Genomic DNA, 16,174 nt, shown 5'->3' with positions numbered 1-16,174 from the left:
GCTCAGCAGCTATGCACTAGTGTGGCCAGTCACAACTAAAAGGTTAATGCCTGGCAGAACGGGAGTTTCTAGGGCTGAGATAGGGCAGGTCTGTTCCATAGGTTGGTGCCTGTGCCTTAGCAGTTGTTAAATAGGTTTCTTGCCTGCCTTAGACTATGCTTGTCTGTCTGTCTGTCTGTCTCTCACATACACAGACACACACACACACTTTGCCTGGATACTTACTTTTTGCCCTTATATGTGTCAATTATGGCAACTTTGCTTATGTCGTCCTTTCCATTGAAAACCTTATAAACGCCATCTGCAGTATTGTTGTACTGAAAAGATATGTATGAGAAAAGATTACTTCTAGAACAAGCCACATTTTCCAAGTTATAAAATGTGTAATTAACTCACTTTCTCATTTCTCAGTGGTTGTTCATAATTATTTTATATGATTTGAAATATATACGCAATAAAGTTTTAAAATTATTGGTCTTTAACATTTTAAAAAGACAGAATATAAAAGGTGCCTAGATGTGCTAGATGCTGAGATGGAGGAAGGAAACAAATATCAATGCTGACAGGATCCAAATCCAGCACTATTTTCATAATTAGGCCAGAAAGGCCATTTTAATCACTATTCCTATTTTAATGAGGTGAGGCGATAGTGAACAAAACCTATGAGAACAATGATAGATTTTAGAAGTCTTCTCAACATTATGATCTTTAATAAGTAGTTACTGAAGATTAGGTGCACAAAATTAAAAACAGCATTAGTTAAGGAAATAATTAAGAATATTTTGGTTAAATACTAGTAACTGAATTTATTATCCCCTAAGGCTTTCTATATTCATATTTGATTGATATATGAACTTGCAGCCCTAAAAACTATCTAAAGTAAAATAACAACCATAAACTGGATATTATATCTCATATAGTGTCATATGAAATCAGTCAAATTTTCAATGCAATAGGCACCTTATCCTATTTATAATTCCAAACATTACACCATAATTAAGTACATCACCAAGTTCACATTTTTCTTCACTGCCATTTCATGACATTTGTAGATTTCTAGAAGTTCTTATCAACTAATTCTATGAAAATATGACATTGCTGATTTATCAATCTCATGTGCAGTTTCTAGTGACTTTTTTTTTTTTAACTTCACTTCTTTGGCAATGCCATGCAGCATGTGGGATCTTAGTTCCCCAACCAGGGATTGAACCCGTGTCCCCTGCATTGGGAGCGCAGAGTCTTAAGCCCTGGACCGCCAGGTAAGTCCCTCTGGTGACTTTTAAATTTACATTGAAACAAGTTTTTAAGAGGTCTACAGAAAGAAAAATGATATGATGAACACAATTAACAAAAATAAAAATATGGCATTAAACTTGATTTTTTTAGACAGGAAGTCAAAACCAAAAACAGTGTTCAAAGTCTCACCAGCTTATAACCTATTTTTAGACAACTGTATATTTATTTGAGTGGAAACTTGATTAAATGTCAGCTTCCTAATTTTAAATTTAATTGTTAAGTTCAGGTAAGTAAATTTTCCCAACTAGGAAAGCTAAATCCATGTGAGGTAGAGACTTTTAAAAACTTAGAATATGTATTCCCAGATCAGAAATAGGATCAACACACTACATGATAAAATTATGCATTGTCAGTGCCATTATATTTATCCAATTAAAGTCTAACAATATCAACATTCATATTTGGTACTCACAGGATAAAACACACCAACTGTAGTAGGAACAGGGTATGGAACCAAACTCAGGAATGGATCATTATAGCCCCACAATAGTTCTTTCAAAGTTCTGTTTTGAAACATAGAAGATTTTGACTTTTTGATGAGTGAATTGAGTACTCCTTGAACAAATGCATTTGGATAGAGATGGGCTGCAGCCTGCAAAAAAAAAAAATCACTGTTTAAGACACAATTGCAGTTTCAGATTTTTAATAAATAAATGGAAAATACTAGAATTAAGCTTAATAAAACAATTTTCAACTGTATCTTTAAAATGACTGTCAAATCTTGCCAGGACTGACAGTGTATTGTGTCGTTATCTCTGAATGATTACATTTCTCTCCTTCAGTGTGAGGCACAGGAAGAAGATATTCAAAGTTAAATCCTACTTTTTTAAATGATACACTTTAAGTGGTCTTCTAATTCAGCTGATTATTCTATGATCTTGTCATCTTTCCAAAGAACCGTAATGCAAAATAATGCCATAAGAACACATTTTGATAAAAATGACAAAATAATATCTAATGATAGTTCTAATCTTGAGATTAATTACAGTGGATTCTAGAGTATTTCGAAACCAATAATTTTGCTATTTGTCTACTCACTGCCACAGCCAGATTGAGAACAGTGAAAGTGTCATTCTCGGTTCCAGCTGATAGTGAAGGTTCAAAGATGGCACCATTGGGCTGGAGGAAAGAGACCGTGTGGGTCTCAGAGTCCTGGGTTATATTTTGCTTGGCTAGATAACGAACTCTGAAAAGCAGAAGTAAATAAATCTCAAAATAATTGTTTCAAGTGAACATTGCCTCAAATGCCGTTCATTCACGCAACAAGTAATTTTTGAGTATGTAGACGATGGCAGAAATTAGGCTAAACAAGTAGGTTACAATGATAAGCAAGCCAATGCTGAATCTCTAGCAAATTAAAGAAGAGGAATCTTAGATGTGCATAGCAGGGGAGAAGGAATACGTGTTATTATAGGAGTTTACACATAGTCTGTGGGACTAGGTACAGAACAGGTGCAAACCCAGGCTTGGTGTGGTTGTGGTGGGGATAATGGACAAGATACAATTCTACCTAAGTGGCATGAGTGACAAAGAGAAGTTTAATTAGGTAAAATAGGGTAGAAAGTAGAAGATAAGAGGTGAGAACATAGTGTACTTCTGGAAATACATGTTTCAGTATGGTTGGTTTACAGAGTCTGAGTAAGGAGAGTGGTAGGAAATAAAGCCACTGAAATGAGCAAGATCTCAAACATTAAAGGGTTGTATCCCATACTCAGATGTTCAGCTTTTATCCTCAGGGTGAGGGGGAGATAACAGAGAGGTTTAAGCAGGGGGATATTAAGAGCACATTTTCTTATATTAGAAGGACTATTTAAAGTACATAGCCTTTCCAGCACTGGCTTGACTATAATTTCCAGTATTTTAGTGAGAATTAAAGATAACTAATAGAATATAATTTCCACTTTACAGATCAATTCCCCTCCAACCCTCCTCCACGTATGGCATAGTTATTAGTTCTAAGCTCCTGGCTGTAACATCTCTAGGCAAAGTACCAACTACTTTTTTGGAACATGGTAAAGGGTGATATTATGGGGAAAAAACTCTTTTGCAAGTACAAGATATTTACTGAGATGAAATAAGATCTATTTGAGTCATTGTGCTATCATATATCTGGATGTCTATTATTTGAGATTATAATAGTTATCTGTTGTTATCTAACTAAGGTAAAGACTGAAAAAACATGGGACTGAAATGGAAAAAAACAAAACAAACCAAAAAAACCTGGTCTGATTTCAATCAGGTATAAAAGAGCATTTTATATCCCCAAGCAGTGTCTGGTATGTGGTAAGTTCTTGGTAAATATTTTTGAATGAATGAGTTAATTTGTTGTTCACATGCTTTAAAAAGAATTCACAAAAATATGGAAATATATTTTATTTCTAATATGATTTCATCAAGCTTTATTATTCTTCCTGGAGTACTGTAGAATACAAAAAATATAAAAATCTGAAACATCACCCTGGAGAGTCTATTACTAGTCAATTACTATTTTCTATTAGATAACTACACATTAAAATTAGATTACATATTAACACTTAAAATACTTTAATTTGGGAGAACATTTATATACATGTATATTTCGGGAACAATTTTATATATATATATATATAAAATATATATAAAAAATCGAAATAGTAACCAAATAATTGTGACCCAAATTCTAGTTTACTTAGTTGTACTTACATTGTACCAGTAGATGGCACTCACTAACAGAAAAATCCTTTAAACTGAGACCGGTGTTTACTAGAATGTACTTTCAAAAAAAGAACATAATCACGCAAGTTTTTGTTTAAAAATTAGGATATATACAGGATTCAGAAAGTGTTGGTTTTTAAGGCCAGAGGAATTTGCCTCAGAATTTGCTTTCTATGTACTCCTGCCAAAACAAAGTAATTAAAAAAAAAAAAAAAAGAAAGAAAGATTTACATTGGATCTGAAGGAGTTACCAGATCTTCATAGAGAGAGTGTAGGTTGGAATATATATAATTAAGATCTCTGTCCTGGCAATTTTATGCTTCGACCAACTCATACCTTGTCAGTCAAAGTTTCATCAAGCTCACTTTAGCAGCCAAAAGCCAAATAGGCCTGTGGCTCTGTTTGAGGAGGGACATCCTCCTCCACTTCCAATTTCAACTGAGTTCAGGGTGTAATTGATGGGGAGGCAGGTTCGCCTCAACACGTGGAAGACTATCAAACTATTAACTTTTTCTAAAAGATAACCAGTCATTTTTCCGTTATTAAGGCATCCAAGCAGACACTAAGACTCTATTTTTTGTTGACATCATGAGACACGATGACTTTGTAGGTGATCAGAAATTCCTTTAACACTGTTATATAAATAGGAGTTTGTGGTTTATGTACCTTAGCTGCAAATCCAAATTCTCTTTTCCAACCCTCCCCTCACTCCTCCTCCAAGTAAATCAATTATATCTAACCCACCCCCTTTCATCCCTTAGAGAGAGAGATTTAAGCCTCCAAGAAAAAAATATGTATTAACTGTCACCTATCAGAGCAGGACTAGGACTGGATTCAATATTATGTTTGTTTTTCCACACCCCAGTTAATATCCTTAAAAGTAAAACTGTAACCCCTTCAAACAAAACATTAATCAATTATGCTTAGATCCTTACTAGGTCATATGTGAACTCTAGATTTTCAGAGGTATACATCATAGCCACACCATTTTTTGGACCAAGGTATTCATATAGGTTTTTGATAATAACATAAGAACTATAAGGCCATGAAAAAATAAAAACATTTTCCAAGGTGAGGTTGTTTTGTTTCATTTTTTGGATTTTTGGTTTTTTGCAACAATGAAAACCAAGTCTTCCTTGACAGAGTTGTGAATAGTCACAGACCTGTGCCTGGAGACAGGAGACTTGGGGATAATTACTAGGACAGAGTAGGCACCCAGGTGCTCTGCACCTTATACCTCATGTGCTGTGGCAGCAGGCATCACCCTCCCAACTACTGTTATTTCATTATATTTGAGTGTGAGTTGTCAATTTAGAAACGTATTAATGCATGGAGAAGAAAGAAATTATATAATTCTAGACTATCATAAACAGATAAGTAAAACTGTGAATTAGAATAAATCATTACAAATAGGAAATTTTATAATAATACTTCATCATGGCATATAACTAGTTGTAATTATTCTTGAGGAAAAATCAACATTTGTATAGTAAATGATACAGCAGGATTAGCTATGTTCCCATATGGACACCTTAAATATACTCCTAATACCTGGAGACGGTTAGTGTTTTTATCACCTCAGTCTCCCCTTTTCTTACTTTGATAGTTAGAAAATACACAGTCTATAATTTTTTTTTTCTTCTTCAAGACATCTTCCCAGACCAGGGATCGAACCTGTGTCCCTTGCATTGGTAGGCGGATTCTTAACCAGTGTGCCACCAGGGAAGTCCAAGTCTATAATTTAGATAGGAGAAAATGTACACAAATATCTAAGAGTTACCTGTTCCTAGGTCTGTGAGAACATGGACAAATCACTTCACTTACCCTGGTGTCAGTTTGTTTTTAAATTTACAAAATGAAAAGATCTGGTTAACTTTTTCCTCCTACTTTCAATAGTCTACGATTCTATTCCAAAGTGTGTTAAGGCATGTAGATAAAGGTACAGCTTATTCAGTCTCAGTACTGGAGAAAATATAAGAATGAAACTACTGAATAAATACAGACACTCACACGACCTGGAAATTAGTTTGAATAGAATCCTTAGCAGGTATTGTAATTATGTAGAATCAGTTTAATGCTGTGGTTCTCAAAATTGAGTGTGTATCGAAATCACCCAGAGTGTTTGTAAAACGCATTGCTGGGCTCTAAACCAAGAGTCCCTGATTCAGTTGGGCTAAATGGGGCCTGAGAATTTGCATTTCTACTTAGTTCCCAGGTGATGCTGATGTTGCTGGTCCAGGAGCCACAGTTTGAGAACCACTCATACAACTTACATTTTCAATTTTAGGATTTTAAAGTACTCTGGTTTTTAAAATTTTGATAGATTTTTTTCCTATTTAGCATGCATATTTCACAGTTGTTGAAAATATATGCCACACATGTAAAACACCTATAACTTCTTACGTATAGGGCATTTAATTAATGCTGGTAAATTCATAATAAAATCTGCATTTCTTATAATCATTAAATCCTTAGATTAGGGTTCTATATAGGCAGAAACAAAATATTTCAATGTATTTTCATGCAAGAAAATAACAAGCACATTTCAATACAATGACATCTGTCAAGTGGAAGCTTTTTCAGAAATACATATGGTCAAGGAAAGAGTGCCACTTATTGTGGGGACTCGCTCACCTGTATGTGTAAGGACCTCTTTGCTTTACTTTAATTTTGGTGCTGTTAGCTGCCACTTCCTCTGGATTTTGCACATCGAAGATCCAGAACTGTCTGTAAACATCTGTGCCTGTTTTAACCCAATTTTGAAAAGCAATTGTACCTTCTTCAAGGACAACTTCCTATGAAAAAATAAGTTTGGGTTATTTCTTTGTAGTCAATATGGGCACTTGTTGGGAGTTGAAGACCTTTAATTAGTTGTGAAAGAACCAACACATTATGACAACAATCTCTTTTCGTCAACCGTTTACAAAGAGAATGAGTGTGTAATACTGCAGACATGTCTGTTGATTGTAAGGCCAACCATTGGCAAGTTATAGAGTGGCCTTATGGCAATCTTTCAACAGTTTATAACACAATTTATTAAGCTAATTAAAGCTTTTCCAAAAAGGTCTTATCAGGGTGAATATTAACTCCTCTTCTGCCCTCAGTGGTTTAGACTGAGGAGGCAAACAGAAAAACTGAGAGAAAATTCTAGTGCTATTGGAAGCTTTTTCACTTTCTTAAAAGTTGGAGTGATTTCCCCTGAAGTAAAGGGAAAAATCACTTTAATATTTGTTAAATTAAGAAAAACACAAATTTGACTTGTCCCCTTCAAAACCCTGCTCAATGAGGCATTCCTAATGCTCAATACATTTGCAGAAACCTATTAGTACGTGTTTCTAAAAATTATAACAGTCTAATTCATTATTATTAGGCTAATACATTAAAAAAAAGGATGAAATAAGGAAGTTTTCCTATTATTCTTTCGTGAACTCCATTAAAAATTTTTAATGCTCCTTGTAGTAGACAAATAGAAAAACTACCAAAGACAGAATGAGAAAACCATGCATTAGAAATCTCTTCCATGCTTTAGGAGCTGGGACTGAGTAGAAAGTCATCAAACCCCTTGGGTCAATTTCAGTATCTGAGAAATGAGGGAGTTATCATAGATGGTCTCCCAGATTCCTTCTAAGGCTTTCACTCTCCGAGCAGGAAGCCTGTGAAGCTCTAGTAGCTAACGCAGACAAAGGTGACTTTGTAAGAGGCAGTGTTTCCAGTTAAGTACCTTGGGAGGAATACACAGGTTAAAGCTCCAACTTACCTTAGTGCTAGGAAGAGGGAGGAAAGTATTTCACACAAAATGAGCCTAACAAGACCCATGAATACAGGGACAATCTGACCTGTTTGTTTCCTTCACCTGGAAGCATCAATTCATAGAATGACGGATCAGGAAAGGACATTGAACATTAATTAATGCATTTTCTAGGAGAGTGTGCTGAGGCTCTGAGAAACCAGGTGTCTGGACCAAGGGTAACTGAGGCAAATACCTAGAGGTAGAATCATGACAAAGATCCTAGTCTCTGACCCTTAGGCTAGTCCTTTTTTACACCATGTTTCTACTATTTTTTGTTCCTGTCACCTCTGCACTCAGTTGGTAGAAGTCAAATTAAGTTTCATATCTTCAGGATACGTAACTTATTACCTAATGGAGAGGATAAGGGAATTCCTTAGAGAAGAACAAGGCATCAGCTAAAATGCCATTACAAAATCCTGTGCCGTTGCAATCCTTTTACACTGGGTACATTGGAGCTTCTAAAGCTATGTGAGACCTTCTTACTTTTACAACCAATTATCCTTGAAAAATGTTTTGTTCCTAAAAAGCCTTATTTCCATAGCAAGTTCAAAATTAAAACAAAATTGTGTAATAAAGTACTGTGGCTATTCTTCTAAATGTAAAGGTGTTTACCCTAAATGATGAGGGTTTTGAAGCTAAAATCTTTATGAGGGGAAAAAACACATGTACATACACACATACACATTATTACTCTGACACTATAGAATCTTAAGGACTAATATAATGTCAATTGTTTATCACATACCTCTCAAACCACATATTTTATTTCAGTTCTTAATGAAAGGAACTCAATAATATACTTGGCAGAACAGAAAACTCCCTAACTCTAATGCTTGTGCATTTCATATCAAAAGACATTGTAACTGTATTATGCCTTTCTTCTAAAGGCCATGAACTACTTCGTCCTTTTTGTTGACCTGGAGATTTTTTTTTCTTTTTTTTTTTTTAATGGGGAAGCTGAAACATGAAGAGTTGAAATGAATGCATTGGATTACTAGCTTTAGAGTTAGGGTTATCTAACCTCATCCATTTTTTAGAGGTAGAAGTGGGTCCTAGAGAAGCAGATGTCTGATTCAATGTTGTATGACAATTTAGTAATAGATAATGGAGAATCTGGCATTTCACTCCAATCTTGTGTGGTTTCCATAACACCATGATTTGTTCAGAGACAAAGAAAAATATTGAAGCAGTCGCATTAGGAATGAATTTCTTCTGATCCTAACATTACCAAATGTACTAGAAAATTATATAGGCCTCTTTGACAACCAAGACTAAATATATCATAAGTTCCTCTAATTTTAAAAGGAGCAAAAGTGTTTATGTTCCTTGTGAATTTAGGAGGCCTTGGTTTTAAATTGACTTTAGACTATCTGGCCTATTTTGCAGATCTTTCACTAAATTGAAGTACAAAGGTGATGAGTGTATACAGAAAAAGTAATATAATTTAAGATCCCCTCACTTGGCTGATATGTACAGCAGTATCTGTCCCTGACTTTAAGAGTTCGGACTCTCCAGCCCTAGTAATGAGTGGGTTCCAGCCTGATGACTGTCAACGTGAACATAGTCTCCAGCTGGGTTGAAAGCCACTTATTTTGAAACTTCTATTTTGCTACATTAATTTCAAGGCAGATATTTGGGACTGTAATACTCTCTATCTAGTCATGTGGCCACTTGATTATTGCTGTTATGGGAAACTAGTACTCATCCACAAGACAGACAACTTTAGTGTAACTATTAAAATGTCCTTCATATCTTCCTATGCATGAGATATATAGAATACATGTGTAGAAAATATATTGTCCCATTTCTCAAGGCTCTTACAGAGTACCAATAGACAGAATCATATATAGCAGATTTTTTTTTTTCGGCCATGCCGCACAGCATGGGGGATCCCACTTCCCTGACCAGGAATCGAACTGGTGCCCCTGCAGTGGAAGCGCAGAGTCCTAACCACTGGACTGCCAGGGAAGTCCACCAGATTTTAATCTATGAGTAGATTTCCTTAGCCAACTCCAAGCCTGACCAAGTATATTGGCTTCTTCACTCAAAGCCTAGGGTGAAGTGGTTAACAATGGAAGAGATGCTATGAGTTTGTTTCCCAGTTTGGTCACATACTAACCATTTAAACTTGGGGAGGTTATTTAATTTCTTTGTACCTCAGTTTTCTTATCTGTAAAATAGGGATAATAATAATAACATTATGTTGAACTATAAGAAATTAGTATTTTTGAAACTCAAAATAAGTGCAATATGGTGTAGTTAAATATTTATCCTCATAGGTTATTGTAAGAATTAATAAATGTGAGCATTTAGAACAGTGTTAGCACATTCAATAAACGTTGACTATTGTTATTATACAAATACTATCCACCCCTTAGAGGGAGAACTCTCATCTCACTTACTTCCCAGATTGCTTTAACTACTACATTCACAGGATTCCTGTCTAAAGCAGTCATGTGGCAATAACTCACGTAAAATCCTGTGATACTACTTCTGCTGTTTAATCACTTTTATATTTATTCTCCATCCAGTGAAATCAAAACTTCCCTAAAAAGCAGAAACATACTGAAAAGAGTCTTTATCCTCTCCACTCACTGCCACAACTTGTTCTGTTTAGGAGCAGTTACGAGCAGTCTTCCCATGTTCAAAAGATTTCCTCCTGTATGTGTACGTGATACACAGGCATGCGTGTGCATGCTGAAAGAGAATGAATTAGAATATTAGTGCCAGTTGTGCTGGGTGTCAAAGTGGTTTTCGTCTCAGGTGATCCAGTCATCAATTAAGCCTCAGAAAAACCTTCTGGTAAAATGGATTAGATTTAATATGTTTCTGCAACTCATGAAATCAGCCTCCAAGAGTTTATGTTAGAACCTAAAACGGGAGATTTCGTATTTGGCATGAAAAGTAAACTATGTTGATATTAAATTGGGCTGGAGGAAGAAAATTATACATGCTGACCTGCTTTTTCTTAAAACATTTTGAAGTGACTTTATTATTGGAGTTGATATGCAAATATATGAGTTTAATCCATGTTATACTGCTATTTAAATTTATACTTTGTTTTAGATTATTTCATGTTCTCATATATTTTCATTAAATTTAAAACAAATGCTACCATCTTTAACAGCCTATACTTCTGGCACTTTTTTTCAGCTTTTTAGATACTATAATAATGTGAAAATTATTTTATCATATCTGCAAATACTCTATGTATATATTATGAGATTAATACAAATATAAATTAATTTTACTATTAAATATGTACTGTTGATTTAAACATACATAATTATTATTTCAATCTATTTTACTTGGAAGCATTTTTTGGCTACTAAAGGATTACTCTTCAAGAATACGGGAAGGAAATGATGGTAAAATTGAATGACAGTATAAATGAACATTAGTTTTTAATTGGAAAAAAGGTACCTTTAATTCCTTCTTTGTGTTCTGTTAATATCATAGAGAAATTAAATTAAAATTATTTAAAATTGCCTATGTTATATAATATTCACCAAACATATATATGTGACATTAACAGTGTCCAGTGATAAATTATCCTTTGTACATGGTGGCAGAACTTTGACCTTTTTCTGAAGTCCTTTGATAATTTCTACTTTCCACATTTGTGGCAGCTCATGCCAGTGACTTTTAGTCTGTCCAGCAAGATTGCATAAACCTGCTGGCCCCACATAAATCTACTAGGAATTGTAGTTTAAAATACTGGTAAAAAGGTTTCCATTTATAATGGATAAAAAACACAAAGTCCCTAGAAAATATCCCCTGGAAATAACGAGTAAAGAAATACACACACACACACACACACACACACACACACACACACACACACGAGGTAAAATGTATGGACTATGTCAGGCCATTTCAAACGCTGGTGTCAGGGTGCCGTCTTTTAGAACCGGAAGGTATCATGGAGTCCCAATTCTACATTTAAAAGTTAAATAACAACATGATATGATTTTCTGATCTTTTTAAATTAAGCACTTTACTTTTTTTTATGGTCCTTGTATACAGGTAATAACTTTGCCAATTTGCTACTAGTCCATTAACTAAAGCAAGTAAACTGCAGTGAGTTTCAAATGTAGACAAAAACTGACCAGTAGTAAAACTTGTATATATTTGTAAAATAATAGCATTAACCTAAGTGCTCCTGAGGCAGGGCTGAGACACTTGGCTCTCTGGGATAACACATGATTCAAAGATTTGACTTGTATTGGGAACAGATACACATACTGATCTCATTTAAAAAATCATTTTGCAAACTAAATAAAAAAGAAACAGTTTTGTTTAAATAAAGAAAAAGTTCCAGCATCTTTACATGATTACAAAGGGCAAGATCTACATGGCTATATGACAATCTGAGAACAGTATCAGGCTTAGTCTTAAAATGTACCACACAGCCTCTGACCATTGAAGGGATTCTGATGATGTCTTAGTGGATGGATACTGAGCTGGGTTACAATGTAACCCAAAGATTGCAGGTAGCCCTCATTTCAAAAACAAGAAGGGAAAGCACTCTATTTCTCTATTTTATCCCTGCTTTATTACCCTACCCTACTGAAATTATACTTTTAAAGTCTTTAGTGACCATGTTCTAAACATTATTTCCTTAATTTTCATCTGCCTGAGATCACTTTATTCTCTTTCCCTGAAAATTGGCCTATTAACATCTAAAAAATGCACTCTATTGTTTACATTGCTTCATATAAAATAATTTTACCCTTTTCTGTTTTTGTCTTTCTACCTACATCTGAATGCACAAATCCTATAGTAATTTCTCTGCTCTTTTGTCTCTATATTCAAACTCTTCTTAAGCACATCTGTTCAGTTTTATCTGCAATCTCTACAGTATGATCAAAACTCTCTGAGCTCTGACCTTTGAAATAAACGCTGAGGTTCACATCAAATCACATACAAAAGCTCTGTTTTTCATCCTTCTAAGGTATACATTTCTGTCAATAACAACTGGACATCTTGCAGTTTGTTGTTTTAATTCCTCTCTCTCCTTACTTAGTCCCTCTATCCCATTGCATCCCATAACCCATCAGTTCTGTGTACTCCACCACACCAGACCAGAGTGCCTTGTTATGTGCAGACTGTGCAAAGATCTTTCTAGAAGGGAGTCTTAAATTCTCCTTGAAAGTGGTCATGTCCTACATAGTGTTTGTTGGTTTTTGTCTCCTCCCTTTCCAACACTTTCCTATTGTAGAATTATAGAGTACAAAACTGTGTAAATCATCTAGTCTCTCCCTTCAAATTGCCTAGGTTTGGAAACCAACTCATCCTCCTTTTGGCTAGGTGAGTTGGCAAGTTGATTTAAGGTCCTGTGACTGTAAAATGGGTAAAATAATAGTAACTTCTTGTAGATATTTGTGAAGATTAATTATATGAAGTTCTTAGTAGGACTAAATAAATGCTTTACTTATTTAGTACATTAGTATATAGTTAGTATATTAGTATTATGGTATATAGTATATTAGTACATAGTATATTTGATATCAATCTCTAAATGCAGATTTTGTTATATCTAATACCTACCAGAAAACATACACCCTCTATTATTGCCTATCATGTCATTAATTGAATCGTCTTCTGCCTGATGTTCAAAGCTTCCTAAATCTTACCCCATGATATTATTTTTCTATTTGTCTCTCCTGTTAATCCTATATTTCTGGCACATTTTAAAAAATATTCTTCCTTCCCTCGCCACAACATTTAGTTGCATTTCCACAACTTTTTCCATAGTATTAAACAGTCCTTTGACACTTTTATTGGAGCCCTCTTTGGACTTTCCAAATTTTATACTTCAAAGTCCAACTCAAGTCTCACCTTCTTCCTGAAGTTATTGAATACTCTGAGAATGTTTTCTTTCTAAATAATATTTATTTTCTATAGTATATGCTTTAGAATTCAGTTATAGAGTTTCACAGGTCTCTGTAGTTTTTTACAACATGCTTTTCCCCAGTTAAAACTTATATTTCTTAAATATTTATTTTATTCTCTCCTAGCCTCTATACAAAAGCAAATTTTTGATGATTCAAAATTCTTATTTCCTTAGGATTAGCCATTATGAACTTAGAGATAAATATTAAACAATTAAAATAGATGCCACCATCTCTCATGCCATCTAACAGAGAGTCTAAATGTTTAATATTGTTGAATAAGAAGAAGAAAGAATAGATGATCACTGTTTGGCTATTGATGATCAATTAAGTATCAAAAAATAGTCTTGATCTAAAATGCTGTGCACTGGAAGGTTATTGTCACTTTTCTATTCTGAAGATTTTTCCAAAAAATAAGTTATAGTCTCTGTGTTAGAACTGATCCTGTTCTCTCTCCACAGCATATACAGAAGGGAAGCAAGTTTATAGAGCAGAAAGGGTGTTGAACAATGGCAATTCCCTCTCACACTGTTAGATACTCCCCACGTCACCATCACCTGTCTGTCTCTGTTACACTATATTAAAAATAATATCAAGAAAATTGGGAATTCCAAGGAAGGAGATGGGATTTAATATATATTTTCACTTAAGTGCAAGAGGTTAAAAATTTTGTAGTCTGTTAGCAAGAGAAAAGATAGAAATGACTATATTGTTATTAAGCAAATATAGCATGCAAGTATAGAAACTGTATCTAAAAACGTCCTATTTTTAAAAATCTTTTATACTGACAATAGCTATAATGGTACACTGAGAAAATTTTTTAAATTTAAAGACTAAGCATTTTAGCTAAACAAAATATATTGGCAAAATAGTAACTTCTTGCCCGGGTAACTAGATTTGAAATTAAATCTTCATATTTATATGTCATTTAAGCCAGTGCTTTAGTGAAATATAATTCTATGTGTTTATACTCCTAGAAAGAGTAAGATGTTAAGCGTGATTGAATGGATGAGACAGATCAAGGTCTTGGCAGGAGCAGAAGTATGAGTTGGTAGTCTAGCCCATTCCCATTTTCTGATTCAGTTCTTGTTGTCCTCCATGTGTACTGTTCTTACTGACATCTAGACCACTGACATCTGAACCAGGCTGACAGCTGAGGCCAGCATTCAGATATGTTTTACTTGGCTAGTAGTATATTTTAAAAATGAGCATACATGCCTCTGCGCAGAGCACACAGTTTTAAGTTCACAATAGTCCTTGTCTTGTTTTTATCTTGTTCTTGGTAGCTTCCTGCCCCACCCCACCCCCCTTTTTTTAAACCTTGTTTCCCAAACCCTGAAGCCATTTGAATGTGCCACCCTAAGCCAAAAAGGGATGGAAGATAGAATGAATCAGAATGACAAGAAATATTCTCAATACTACTTGTACCTTTTTAATTGTCTTCTGAATAAGCATGTCTCCGACTGGCATTAGAATACCTCCAAACACAGCCAGGACTGCACCAATGACAGCACCACCGATGAGCCCACAGTTTCGATTGCAGCCCATTTTTCTTGATCAGGGAGAAAACTAAGGTTCAGCACCTGCTTCTTTCAAACTCCCAGGTCTGATGAAGATAGTTTCCAAGAGGTCTGGTTCTATCATTAGAAGAAGATCATAAAACAGAAGCATAAATATCAGTACAAAAAGATCAAAGTACAAGGAAAACACGCAACTGAAACAGATCATTTTGCCAGTTATAAATAAACAGATGCATTTTTTTTTAAACAAAACTTTCTAGGTCTTGTCCTTTCTAGATCTGACCTACCTACCAGTGGTAGAAGTAATAAATAATGTCACATGGAGCAGTTCTTCAAAATTCTCCTCTTTAAAATTTTCTTTCTGTGTATGATTAACACACTGAAATCTTATCTAAGGGGAATGTGCTTACTGTACTCTTACCCTCTGCCTACCTTCCAGAAGCCTGGGACACTTACAGGCATCTTTACTCTCTGTCTGGCTTCTCCACCCAAACACAACCATCTGCACCCTACCTGGAGTTCTCCTGCAAACTGAATATGGGTGGACTGATGTGTATTCTATCTAAATGCTAAGCAAGTAATGGTAACGGATGTTTTCTTTACCTTTTTCACAAACAGAAAGATGGGGGATTTTACAGGAAGTGATCTGATGAGCCGCAGAGGAATCAATTCTTCTAATCAGTTGTAAGCTATCTGTTAAAACAAAAAAGCATGAGTAAATTGGGAAAATACCTTATCAGAAAATTAACACTAGACTATTCCCTAATATCATCAAAATTATAATCACTATTAAAAGAAAATTCCACTTTCATGAATATTGAGTTCATGCCTAAATTCTTTCTTATACACAGTGCTAAAAACATTGAAATATTTTAAAGAACAGTATTTTATTTTCCATTTCTTTTTTTAATTACTGATTTTTAGATCGTCTAATGGTGAAAAGAATTTGAAGAAAATATGTCTAATTTCTGTGGTAGGCA

The 16,174-nt window shown here is 34.6% G+C and overlaps 1 protein-coding gene across 2 annotated transcripts in view; it reads right to left on the bottom strand.

Moving 5' to 3' along the window:
- LOC130851144 (platelet glycoprotein 4) overlaps positions 1 to 16,174 on the bottom strand; it is a 77,394-nt gene that overhangs the window by 15,164 nt on the left and 46,056 nt on the right. For both annotated transcript variants that reach the window (XM_057731035.1, XM_057731034.1), the window contains exons 2-7: positions 15,798 to 15,887; positions 15,103 to 15,311; positions 6,625 to 6,785; positions 2,335 to 2,482; positions 1,709 to 1,888; positions 226 to 317 (exon numbers count right to left, since the gene is read on the bottom strand). In XM_057731035.1, coding sequence (XP_057587018.1) covers positions 226 to 317; positions 1,709 to 1,888; positions 2,335 to 2,482; positions 6,625 to 6,785; positions 15,103 to 15,222 — 701 coding nt within the window. In that variant the 5' untranslated portion in view covers positions 15,223 to 15,311; positions 15,798 to 15,887. The remainder of the gene's footprint in view (positions 1 to 225; positions 318 to 1,708; positions 1,889 to 2,334; positions 2,483 to 6,624; positions 6,786 to 15,102; positions 15,312 to 15,797; positions 15,888 to 16,174) is intronic.

The sequence above is a fragment of the Hippopotamus amphibius genome, chromosome 4, assembly GCF_030028045.1.
Source record: "Hippopotamus amphibius kiboko isolate mHipAmp2 chromosome 4, mHipAmp2.hap2, whole genome shotgun sequence".
In the NCBI taxonomy this organism is placed as follows: Eukaryota; Metazoa; Chordata; class Mammalia; order Artiodactyla; family Hippopotamidae; genus Hippopotamus; species Hippopotamus amphibius.
This window is presented reverse-complemented; position numbering and strand designations above follow the sequence as displayed.